Here is a 13,609-nt window from a genome sequence, read left to right as displayed (position 1 = left end):
TTGTGTTGGTCTGGACTTCTGAGAAGCAGATACCAAACAGGAGAGGACCCAGGACTGATCCCTGTAGGACTCCACTCGTGACTGGTCGGCAGTCTGACTTGGAGTCTGCTACTTTCACACTGTGTGTTCTATCCATGTGCCAATTTGCAGCTCACCTAGTGATATACGGGATGATGCCTAGTTTGGGTGAGGAATGGTATCAAAGGCCTTGGCCAGATTGAGGTAGGCTGTATGCACTGCCTTACTTTCATCCACAGCCCTGGTGACTAACTCAAAGAAGTCAACCAGGTTGAGCAGGCATGATCTCCCTTTCACAAAGCCAAATTGCGTGGGGTCTAGAGTTTGGAAATTTTCTATATCTTTGTTAATCAGGTCCAAGATGATGCACTCCATAGCTTTACATATCAGACTCATCGGGCTAATGGGGCACTAATTCCCAGGGTCTGTAGTCACTCTCCCTTTATGGAGAGGGATGACTGTAGCAGTACACCATTCAGTCGGGACAAAGCCTGCGCTGAGGCTGTGACTGAACAGGGCACACAGATGTGATGCCAGTTTGCTTTGTAGTTCATGTAGAACACAGCCAGGGATATTATTGGGTCCCATGGAAGCTGTATTCTTGGCCTTAGGCAATGCAGCTTTAACCTGTGCTGCAGTAATGCTGGGTGCCTGGCATTCTTCCAGTATTGTGATTGGTCCTTTGGGGGGGAGGAGTAAAGTTGGCACTGAATCGGTTGGCCAATATGCTGGCAATATCTGTTGGCTCAGGATAGGAGGTACCATTGTGCAGGACCTCAGAACAAATCTGGGTATTGCTGTTTAAGTTCTTGATATAACTATAGAAGGCTTTTCGATTGTTTTTAGTGTCTGTCACAATTCTGCCTTCATAGCTGGCTTAGAAGGATTTGATGAGGGATCTCAATTTTTTGTTGAGACAAATAAGGGAGTTTTCCAGTCTTAAGACTTCACCTTTTTCTGCAACAGTTTCTTCCTTCTGTTGTAGAGTTTATTAATGGCAGGGGACCACCAGATTGGCTTCCTTTTTTTGGAGGAGAGCATCTTGGTTCTGTTGGGTATGGCTAGTTCCATGTATTTATGTACATGCTCGTACAGTGCATTCGTGTATGAGTTGGCAGTCATGCAGCTATATTCCATTGGCATGGGTGCCATGAAGTTAGCCACCTCGGTTTGTACGAGCCCAAAGTCAGCCTTGGAGAAGTTTTTCAAGGTGGTTACCTCTGTAGGGAGTGAGATGTGGATTTCCATGGTGATTAGTTTATGGTTGGATCTGACCAGCAGGGACTGACTATTGTTGTAGAGCAATGGCCGCCCATGGTAGTAATAACCAGGCCAGGGATGTTGTTTCCTCTAGTGGGGGTCAGAATGAGCTGGTCCAGAGCATTGGAATAATGAATTCCAGGAAGCATTGGGCCAGTGTATTGGTGCTTGAGTAGTTTTCCCAGATGATGGAGGGGTAGTTGAAGTCTCCTAGTATGAAAGTGTTGGGTTGGTTGTGTGCATTTCTGTCTTGGAGGTCTCTGCTGTTTGGGTAAATTTCTATTGAGCGCCTCCACAAAGGTGGCTGTGTGGTTTGTGTTTTTATGTGAGAGTTGTGATGTTGGGTGTTCTGGAGGGTTATGTGTTCCATGTGGTGTGGTGCAGGTGTTGACCTTCTCCTCTTGACCAGCTAGTCCAGTCTTCACTGGAGAGTGCATAGCTTCCAATTTGGTGATATAAGTGCATCTCTCACAAGTCTAAGTGTTGGGAGGTAAGAAGAGGGGGTTGTCTGTGTACATGAGGCGGTTGCTACACTGCCTCAGAATGCCCAAGTGCACCAGGTTAATAGGAGAAAGCACAGGGAACTGCCCTTTAATCATGTCAGGAGGGGTGGTCCTAACTACTAAGTACTGGAGCTATTTCCGTGAAGAACAATTAGTGCTGATGGCGTTTAGGTGTGCCACAATAATTGCTACAAAAACCTGTTGAAGTGCAAAGCAATTAAGCTATTTGAAGTGCAAGAGAAAGAGAAAACTATCAAGATCTACGGGAAAAAACAAAGAGCAGGCTTTCTAGCATCAGTGATACAGCTTCTATGGGACCTGACAATATCCCTGGCTGTGTTCTACATGAACTACAGATTGAACTGGCACATCACCTGTGTGTCTGTTCAGTCACAGCCTCACCTCAGGCTTTGTCCCTACTGAATGGCGCACTGCTACAGTCATCCCTCTCCACAAAGAAGGAGCGATTACAGACCCTGGGAACTATCACCCCATTAGCCTGACAAGTCTGATATGCAAAGCTAATGAACATATCATCATGGACCTAATAAACAAAGATATAGGGAACCTTCAAACGCTGGATCCCACCCAGTTTGGTTTTGTAAAGGGTAGATCATGCCTGCTCAATCTGGTCAACTTCTTTGAGTCATGAGTCTGTCTGATATCTACTTCTCAGAAGTCCAGGCCAACATGAAGAGACTCTGGCGGACAAAGTTCGCAGATGATTGCAATTTGGGAGCCATAACTCCCCAAGTGATGTTGACATCCTATAGAAAGGCTTCACTGAGACCAATGACTGGTGTCAGAACCATGGCCTTAGGCTCAATGCCAAAAAAATGTGTCATCATCCCCTTTAGGAAAAACCGGTTCCCATGAATTACCACATCAATGGTAGTCCACTGAACAGAGAAGGCATCATAAGAGATCTGGGAACACAGGTTGACAGCAACCTCTGTTTTGACCATCACATTGCCACTGTGGTCAGAAAGTCCTTCTATGTGGCACATCTCATTATTAAGGGTTTTGCATCCAGGAAGAAAGAGGTCATTGCCTCCCTCTACTCTTCCCTCATTCGGCCAATCATCGAGTACAATGCCCCATTTGGCAGGTACCTCACTAGACATCTAAAACAACTGGAGAGGCTGCAAAATACCTCACAAAGAGGATCTTGGGCCTTAAACACTTGTCCTATATGGACAGACTCAAAAAACTTCAACTATTCTCTGTCTCATATCACCTTCTTAGAGACGATCTCTGCTTGACTTACAAAGCCATGTCTGACCCAGCTCTGTTAGAAATGCTACAGCTAAAGAAATCCCAATCCCTCTGCACTACATACTCCAGAGACCTCAACCTCTTTACCACAATCAACAGAACAAGCTGGAGGGACAGGTTTATAACCCAGAGACTACCCATGCTATGGAATAGAATTTCCATACATGTCAAACGGAGCCCCTCACTGACCCTCTTTAAGAAAAATCTCGATGAGTGGATGGGAAATAGAAAATTCACCCCGGGGATCACTCCAGTGGCTCTAGTTGACAGAGGCACTGGGAACTAAGGTCAGGTGGCACGATGCCAGGGTAATCCCATGGGCTAGGCTTGTAAAGGCTCCAGGACTATTAGCCTAGTACACACCTATGAACCTATGACCTTATGAACCTCAGCTTGGTGCCACTGTGCAGAGCTTAAACAAGTACAAACCTGTGCAAATCCGGGCTTTCTCACACTTCTCTGAGTCTGGCCACCATGACAGGACACCATCGATCTTTAAGTTCGATGTTCTGAGTGTCAATCAGCTATCTGGTGACAAACAGTAGGGCTACCAACATTTGTCCTTGTTTAGTGTCAAACTACTTTGCCTTAATCTTTCCAGGGCTAATTTTACTACTTCATCATATTTCTTTACTTGTCATATTAGTAATTCACAATAACTCTTACTATTTGGAATTCCTGGTATTATCTTGTTTATCTCATTTTTAAATATTCAACAGCAAAATACAGGTTTCTTATATTTTCTCAGCCATGCTTGTGTACAGCATGTTGTTATGATTTGAATTACCAGTTCTTACTCAAGCTTTTTGTATTCAGACTTCATATCTAATTTACAAAATAATCTGACTCAATTTAATTACATGGTGATGCTCTCTATTGTTTGTGGTGTGTGTGTGTGTATATCTGTCTTTGTATTGCCTTATATGCTTGCCACATGTTTATTATTGTTCAAGGTTCACCCATCTATTTTGACTTCAGAATATATATTATGGGTGGTTAAGTAATGCTGATGAAGTAGGACTTATGACATTTTCAGTAGTTTCCATTTTCTCAAAAAATTTTAATTCATATTCTACCTTCAGATACAAATTATCAATATTTTCTGCAGTGTGGTTGTACTACTCATTTTAAACTTTTGCTTACAGACACACACACACACACATGTAAATATATATATATATATATATATATATATATATATATAGAGAGAGAGAGAGAGAGAGAGAGAGAAAGAGAGAGGCAGAGAGAGAACGAGACAGTTAACTTCAGTCAAAAGTTTTTAATTTTCCATCATTTTGGAAAAATTCTTGGTAGTCCTCCAAAAGTTATTTCACAAACTGCATTTTATGTCCGTTTTATTTACTAATCTGAATGACGCCAGGTGAATAGGGTGTTGAGTAGCTCCTTAAAGATAAAATATATACTACTATTATTTGTTTCAACTTCAGATGTGAAACATCATAATACTCATAGAGGAACATTGTAATTAGCAAATATGCTGTTTTCTATATGTCTAAAATATGGTTTTGAATGCATCCAACAAGCTGTCTAACCCTTTTGCATCCCTCGTAACACCTCCAACCCCTCCCTGATGTATGGATTGCATAGTGCAATGCCTACCATACTGAGTTATTGCAGCTTTATGTTTTCTCACACCTGTTTGTTCAGCTGAAGAGCTGTGCACACTTGAGGTAGTCCAAGTTCTGCTGAATCCCTACTATTTTCCCCAGGTGACACTTGTGCGATGCACTTATACAATTCTGTCCCTCTGCGACAGGTGAGCCTGTGTCACCCCTAAATTTCCATCTCCTCCCTTGTTCATTCCACCAGCACCTAGGAGACTAGTCAAACAAGAATCACGTGGGGCCTAATCGGGAACAAGGTTCTAATTAATCTGCAGCATAGTGAAGTGTTTTTGGAAGAAGTCTTGATTACATGTAATGTCTGAGGAATTAATGACGCAAGTTATTCCTTGAAACCTACCTGAGTAACAGCAACAAATTTACTTGCCATGTGTTTGGGAGGAACAAAACTGGTCAAGATTAACTGTTATGAATAAATGGTAAAACAGAAATATAAGGAGTTACACCATCACAGACTACATTTTGGAGACGTACCATTGCAATTAATATTCTATCTGTTCTAGAAAAATTAATTATATGTGCATGAAAACACATTATCTTTGAGAGTGTCTCTTCAAATGTGAGATTAGTTATTTCCAACAATAGTAGATATAGATTTTTTTATGATAACAGTCCGTATGAAGAATATAGTGGAGAAGTCATGGTGTTCAACTTTAAATTACATTAAAATTCCCACTGTTAGGAATACCCTTTCTTCAAAGAGATTAAGGTCTGTCAATGAGGACTTCGTAAAACTCTGTTGTAGTGATTCTGGCTGAGGATTATAGGGAAACAAGTATTTAGTGCTAGTGTTATAGTGTGGCTTGAAAAGCCGTGATTCACCTCATTAGACCCATTTATTGGTTGCTTAGTTATAAATGAAATTTATAGGACAGCACAATGATACTTACTCATTTGCAAATGAAGGGGACCCAAATGCACATCTATTTTAATGTTCAACTTCTCAGACATGCCTGTCTTTATCATAGTCTCTATATAGGTTTTATTGTACAAATTTTAAAATATTATAATACGTGGTGGGATTACTATATGCTTTGGCATACCAGGAGTTTAAATCTTAATATTTGGAATTGTAGAGGAATATTTTTCAAAGGAACTTGCCATGTATATAAAAGCCTACCTGGTCTATTAGTGGGAAACCATGAACTTCCACTATAAGCAATAAGAATATCGATAACCTATTGAATAACTGGAATTTATTTGAACCACCTACATTATAACAGCAGAGATTATGGTGTAAAACGAGACTATATAGCTGGGAATAATCTGAACTTTGGAAAGGAAGACCATATTTATAGTTGCATAAACCAGTGAGTTCCAACATGAGCATGGGTTACCTTAAAAGACAATGCTTTCCAAGTAAGATGCATATCATTTGGTTCTACTACAGATACTTGCAGGCTTGTAGCTCATAATACATCTGCTCACTGCCACTTGCTCAAAAGAAAAACAAGTGTTTGAACTTCCACTGGCCCAGTTTCCCACTTGTGTATAGCCTTCCTAACACCTGTCTATATACAACTGTGTATCCCTACCCTAACCTAAAACTCACACCCGGTTACCAGCCTGAATGTTCACTCCATACCCTAAATCTGCCCTCCCCTCCCTAACCTTGAAGTCTCCAATCACTCTCTGAACTTAAAACTCCAGCCTCCCCTCCCTAAACCTAAATTCCCTCACCATACCCTAAGCCTAAAACTCCCTTCATGCTCCCTACACCTAAAACTCTTCCCACTCCTTAAAACTACCCCCTCCTGCCCCCTCCCCACAGCTGCTTGCCCAAACCCATATTCGACTTGAAGCACAAGTAGTAGCTTGCCTGAGCTACAAGGCGCTCAGTCCCCTGGCTTCAGACAGTGGTTTCCGAACACTTTTGTCTCAAGCACCTACAGTGTTCCCATATGATTTAGCTTCTGGTAATGAATCTAAGACATTTAGGTACAGTGCAGACGCAATTAATAGGCACATTCCCTTAACAGTGGTTGCTATGAGAAGGCATCAAAATCACAAAAAAAAAAAAAACAGCAGACTCGTTTATTGCAATGTTTGTAGTTAAACAAGAGTGACCAAAATGATATTCATAGTATGTGTACACTGTTTTGCCATATAGGTAAAATGAAAACAGTGGAAAAGAAATGCTACTATCTCTATTCCACAGATGTAAACAAGAAACCTTAATTCTAAAAGTACTTCTAAAGAAAAACTTCTCAAATCAACATTCTGGAAAAAAATAACCTTAACATACACTGCACCATATTATAAAAATTGAACGGTTCTAAAAGCAACCAACTAGCATCCTGAATGAGTTGATTTACTGCGTATTTCCTTTGTAACGCATTTGGCGAATAAGAAAAAAAAACTTTTTTGAGTTTCTGGTTTGCATGCTGTATGAAAGAAACATACATGAATATTTTAGATGAGAAATAGTAACTTTAATGCATGTTCCGTTGGGATTGCTACATTCTGTGGATACACCACACTATCGACAGCAAAAACCCTGACAGCAAAAGGTCAACAAAGGAAATGTCGACACTCAATGGCTCATGCACAGGTAAAACCCTTGCTGCATGCCACCAATGAAAAATAAAATAACATTATATTTTGTCTGTTAAATATATATAAACTCTGAGACCGCACAATCACTGGAGAAAGGAAATATTCCCTCATGTGAGGATTGTCAATCTAGAACAATTATCAACTTTCCGCATATGTCAACGTTTTTGCTGTCAGCATAGTGGTATGGCGACTTATTGCATTCATATCATTCAGTCTTACATACCTCAAATAAACAGTCATAATTTTGGATCTTGGTTATATATCTTGGTACTAACAGTTTTCTTCTTAGAAGGTTGCACTTCAGTCTTTAATTCTTTGCTGATTTTCTCTCTTGTGGTCAAAATTTTAAAAAGGACTTTGTCATGAATTTTAAGTTACAGTTCAAGAAAAGTTATATGTTTGTGAAGGATACTTTAATTTATAAAAAAAAAAAAAAGATCTCAGTACAAAGGATGACAGTGCTGCTTGCAGAGAACAAAGAGGGCAATGCATAGGAGGTTCACTAACTTATCCGCACAGAAACTGAGAACAGGTGTGCTATGGAAATTACATAGTGCTATGTAAAAGCTATTGCATTCAGACTCCCTAGAGCCTATCAGATATTAAATAAATAAGAATTTCTGCTTATAACAGATTTTTTGCAACTCTTGCAAACTTCAAGTAGCAGCTGTACAGGGAATAAAGGCTATTTTTAGAAGCTGAAATACTGCTCGACACCACAGTACAACAGACTAGAAGATGAGGTTATTTTATGTTACATATCTCTTCCTTATGAAGACAGTTTGTATCAGTTGTTGCCTGAGGCTGCAGATTTCTAATACCACTGTGAGGAATTTCAGAAAGCTGCTAGCAGATGAATAAATCATGAAGGGACTTTGTGCAATTATACTTTTTCCCCTACTCCAATGAATTGAAACAAGTTCTCAGTATATGAATATGATTTATAGTATGATGCTGTTGCTCCAAAAGAAAACAATGTTTATATGCCTTGGAGGTCATTACATAACTGATCTGACCCTTTAAGGTTCTGACGCTGGTCTCTAATATAGCCACTAAGAGCTACTCATGATGTTCTTGTTACAAAGGCTTTAACATTCAAGTTCTTTCAACAAACAGTGCTAATATTTGTGTATGATTTCTAGCTAAATAACCAAACATCAGGTGAGTTATATTAGTATGACATATTTAATTCAGCAATAGCCTGACAGCTAATTCTAGTAATTTCTCATGTCAAAAAAATTTCAAGTGATGGGGGGGGGGGGGTAAATACTCTGCTAATATTATTGATAGCCATGCTATGTTTTATATAGCTTAATTTGATTATTTTGGTATTGTAACATTGGGTTTGATATTTTGTAAAGTGAGCAGAAACACAAACAAAAGGAGACTGAGTTATGATTTTGCACCATTATAGTTTGTCATTAGTAACTGTAGCAACATACCGACATACTATTTCTTTATCACTTTTTTCCTCCAGAGGAAACAGATGAGAATGCAACAAATAAAAGTGTCATCCTAAGCATAACACAAACCAAAGAAGAATCTCTTCCATGCATCTCTCTGCAAGCAAATCCTGCAGTTCAACAATATAAGGAGAAATATGTTTACACCAGGCCTCCTCCATGGTCAGAAACACTGCCTACAATTTTTGTAATAACACCTACTTATACGCGTTCTGTTCAGAAAGCTGAGCTTACTCGACTTGCAAACACTTTCCTTCACATCCAGAACTTGCATTGGATCATAGTGGAAGATTCTCCAAGGAAGACAAATCTTGTAGCCAAGCTGCTGGACAGCTCAGGACTCAGCTTCACTCATTTAAATATTCAGAGCCCAAAGACCATCAGACAGGGATCAAAAGCTCCACGAGGAACACTACAGAGGAACCAAGGCCTGCAATGGCTGAGGCAGCAATACAACAGTAATTCTGTCGAAGGGGTTGTCTATTTTGCTGATGATGATAACACATACAGCTTGGAAGTTTTTGATGAGGTATTTGTCATGTATTTGCATCATACATAAATCACACTCTAGACCAGTGGCACTGAAAACAGTAAGCTCTCAGGAATGTATAACAAAAGGTGTTGAAATAGAAACATGATTGTCTGCATGTCATAGTGTGGTTTAAAATGTCATTATGTTTCTAGATTTGTAAATCAAAAATATCAAACTTTCCAAAATAACTTCAAAATGTCCTATTAAAATACAAAAAAGTTTCTGTTATATACATCAACTGGATTACTTTCCAGTGATAAAGGCATATAATTCAAGAGTAGTGGAATCTCCCAAACCTGACTATTTTTAATCTACCAAAGTAATTGCACATTCTATGATCTTTGTACATTTTGATTATGTGGTTTGTAATCTGCAAAACAATCTCCTGGATTCACGACCACCAAATTCCATGCAGGAACAGTGTAGCCACTCCTGGATGGAATATGGCCACCGAGCGATCTACAAACACGATGTTTTGACTTGCACGAGCGGCCCTACACTGTTCCTGCATGGACAGCCATGCCGTATGCTAATCAGCTCATTTGCTGGTGAAAGTCATGCAAATGAGCTGATTTAGCGATCCTGCAAGGAGGCAGGTCTCTGTGCAGGAACAGTGGTATTTACAGAAATGTATTCGGTTACTAACCAAATACATTTCTGCAAATAAGCAAATGGAAGCCTGACAGTGCCCACAAAAGCATGTATTAAATAGATTGGGTATTCCAATGGCCAAATATATGGCTATTGGCATGGAAAATTGCCCAATACATACAAAAATAAAATTTAATTTATTTTTGGCTGATCTCGGCCATTTAAGCATGGGGAAGAGCCGCGCAAATGGGATGATAGGGAAAATAAAAAAAAAAAGGGGGGGGGGAGACAATTGTAGCGGAAATCTGCATTTTGCCATGATAGTCAATGGCATGCAGAAAGTAAACAACAGTAGGGAACAGTGGTTGCTAAGGGGAAGGCTGTAGTGTAATGCAGTAACTATGGAGTAAAGTAGTGGGGTATATTAATGAGGGGAGAAATTCTTCTAAGTGTCACATTGCACCTAACTGTGTAGATGCTCTAACACCACTGTGTAGACAGGAGGGGCAACTAACATGAAAAGGGTGTATGTCGTGCTTGTTGTAAGCACATTAGAGCTCCGTTGGCCGGGTTTGTGCTTAGCTAAGCACAGCTAAGTGAGGGTGTGTCTTAAGGCTTTATAGTCTTATTTCATGAACTGAAGACCATGTTCGCTGCCAGGGGAAGACCATTTCTTGCTGTTTACACTAGCTAAACTGGTCTGGGTGGCACGCTGGGGATTAAACAGGAAGAACATAGGAAAATTAAAAGGAAATAGCAGAACCAGGGAAATGTAGTACCAACAGCAATATGGGATACTGCAACACACAATGGGCCATTGAAATCAGTCATTAATACAGCTGGCAGGTGGCTGCATAGCTTAAAAAGGGAGGAAATGTGAAAAAATAAATAAATAAAGGGCAACAGCACAATAAAGGAGAAATGAAGTAGAAATCACTAATATGGGACTCTTGAAACTCACAATGGGCCAGGTAAAGCACACAATAATATAGCTGGCAGGTGGCTGCATAGCTGAAAATTGGAGGAGATGTAAGTAAAAAATAATTAAAAAAGGAACAGCAGAATAAAGGCAATCATGCACAAATTACCAGTAATGCCTCTAACACTCACAGTGGCCAAATCAAAGCCATGAGTAATATAGCTGGCAGCTGGAATGTATCATAGTCAGCCAATCATACAGGCAGCATCTGCAGCAAAACAGTATAAAGTATGGAAACACCTTACAGTCTGATTGTTCCCACAAACTCTGCACCATTGGTGTATACATGCAGTGGAATTTTAACTGGAAAATGTTAGGGGCTGCCATTGCTTTGATCCGTCAGTATATGCTAGAGGCTGAGGGCAAAGAGGAGGATAATGCTGACAACCACCACAGACCAAGGAGGAAAAGAAAAGTGTTTGGACCCAGGGTAACCTACCAGGGGCTACATGACCTGGAGATAGTAGAGTGCTACAGGGTGGACAGAGACATACATCAGCAACTCACCAAGCTGTGCCGGCCTCAACTCAGAGCTAGAACAAACAGAGGGGAACCCATCCCAGTGGATACCAAGATATGTGTAGACTTAAGAATTCTAGCTACAGGTACTTTCGAAAGACCTACTGAGGACATCATGGGGGTATCACAGGCATCTGCATCCAGGGTACTCCACCAGTTCCTGGATGCCATGCTACCACATGCTGGTGATCACATTTACTTCTCCAACACCCGTGAGGAGAGGACCAGCAATATGCATCTCTTCCACCATGTAGCAGAATACCCGGAGGTACTGGGTGCCATAGATTGCACGCACATCCACATCAAAGCACCACCCAGTGAACAGGGTAGGGTCTACATAAACCGCAAGGGCTTCCCTTCCATCAACTGCCAGGTTGTGTGCAATGCCCATGGCATTATCATGAATGTCTGTGCTGGCAGCCTTGGAAGCTATCACAACTCCCAAATCTGGCATTCGTCACAGCTGTACCAGGCATTTGCCAGTGGGGACATCCCGTATGGGCATCTGGTGGGGGATGCTGACTATGCACTGGAGCCATAGATGATGACACCCATCAGAAAAGCAAATACACCCACATAAGAACACCATAATGAGGCATACACACAAACCAGGATCATTATAGAGCATGTGTTTGGGATGCTTAAGTCACAGTTCCGCTGCCTTGACATATCTACTGGAGACTTGCAGTATTCTCCAGCCACATGTGCACACATGTTCATAGTATGTGCCATGCTACGCAATATGATCCTGCGAAAGCAGCTGCTACAGGAACAGCACAGGGAAGGGCCACACAGCCCACCACCATTGCCAAAGTTCCCACAGGCACAGAGGGACTCACAGGAGGAGGCCCCTGAACCTGCTCCCGTAGGCAGATGGAGGCGTGCCCAGTATCCTCAGGCATTGTCAAAGAGGCAATGCATAGCACACACATTGACACTGTAGGGACCCCAGGGACTGACACCTCTCTCTGACTTGCACACACAGTAAAATGGATGACACACACATCACATTACCTGTAACGTACCATGTGTAGGCAGTGTACTGTGTGCATCCAACATAGGCGGCCCTCAAGCACTGCCCTCATAACTGCCGCAAGCACAAGGTAAGTCAGCCTTCCTAACAATAAATGAATGGAATAGTATGTACTGCTAGCATATCTATGGTAATGCTGCATGCATGCAAGGGAATGGGGTGGCGTACTGGGATAGCAGCACACAACAGACAGCTATGTGGACCACAAGGAAATATCTGGCCAAAACTGGCCTCCATACACTATGCAGTAGTTCCCAAGGTGGCAAATCCCACTGCAGTAAAGGTGTGGGGACAATTAAGTGGGGGGGTCATAGGTCACATGCATGGATGTCAGGATGGGGGTCCCATAACCACCTCTCACACCCACACAGCAAGTCAGCTGTAGAGAAACACAGAGAAATGTCTGGTAAAGGCACACAAATGGCGGCAATTTTGAATTAACCCCCTACAAACTCACACAGTGATAGCACAGCAGGACCTGCAGTTGCAGTAAGGCTATGAGGGGTAAGAAGTCTGAAACTCAAATGTATGCCAGTACAATCTGACCTGGCCTCTTTACTGATATGCCTTCAGTCCCCAAGACAAGGCACAATAGTATGGTAAATGGAATCAAAATGTAAAGCAAATACCAGCACAGTCTGTGCAAATGTGTACAGTGGACAGGTGTGCCCCCCATATACTCATACAAATGCAGTAACATAAATGTTTGCATGGAAATAGCAGCATAGCACACATTGGCAGGGCCGTACCAATACACATGAAAACATGTTGCCTCTCCACAATATGTAGAGATCAATGAGCTATGTGTATGTGTGGTTAATACTGTCTGGATCTGGCCAGCATGTTCTTCAGGCAATTGTCTTGTAGTGCCCTAGGTACAGTGCTGCCTTTGACAGGGCTATGTGCAAATAACTGCAGTGCCAACTGTTATGCATGTCAGTGACACCCACTGCTTTGCCACTGACATACCTGGAAGTCACAGTGCTATGTGGAATATGCTACACATATTATTGGCATCTTGAAGGATATATAGCAGAGGTGCCAAGGCATTTGTGAGTATAAGTGCTGTGTGGCACTTTAGCCAGTGGTCATTCTCAATAATCCTTTTTTTCATGTTTGCTTTTACAAATAATGCATATGCCTGCACAGTTGAATCCACCCTGTACCCAAACCCATAACTCCCAACCTCTGACAGCAAGATGTCTGGACAAGGGCAGAAAGAAAAGTGGAACAAAGG

At 41.4% G+C, this 13,609-nt stretch overlaps 1 protein-coding gene across 7 annotated transcripts in view; it reads left to right on the top strand.

Moving 5' to 3' along the window:
• LOC122803484 (galactosylgalactosylxylosylprotein 3-beta-glucuronosyltransferase 1-like) overlaps positions 1-13,609 on the top strand; it is a 783,044-nt gene that overhangs the window by 553,760 nt on the left and 215,675 nt on the right. For all 7 annotated transcript variants that reach the window (XM_044073111.1, XM_044073112.1, XM_044073116.1 and 4 more), the window contains one exon: positions 8,733-9,247. In XM_044073111.1, the coding sequence (XP_043929046.1) occupies positions 8,733-9,247 (515 nt within the window). The remainder of the gene's footprint in view (positions 1-8,732; positions 9,248-13,609) is intronic.

The sequence above is a fragment of the Protopterus annectens genome, chromosome 5.part1, assembly GCF_019279795.1.
Source record: "Protopterus annectens isolate FY-2018-M chromosome 5.part1, PAN1.0, whole genome shotgun sequence".
Taxonomy (NCBI): Eukaryota; Metazoa; Chordata; order Ceratodontiformes; family Protopteridae; genus Protopterus; species Protopterus annectens.
Note: the sequence above shows the minus strand (reverse complement) of the source record. Positions and strands in the feature narration are given on the sequence as shown.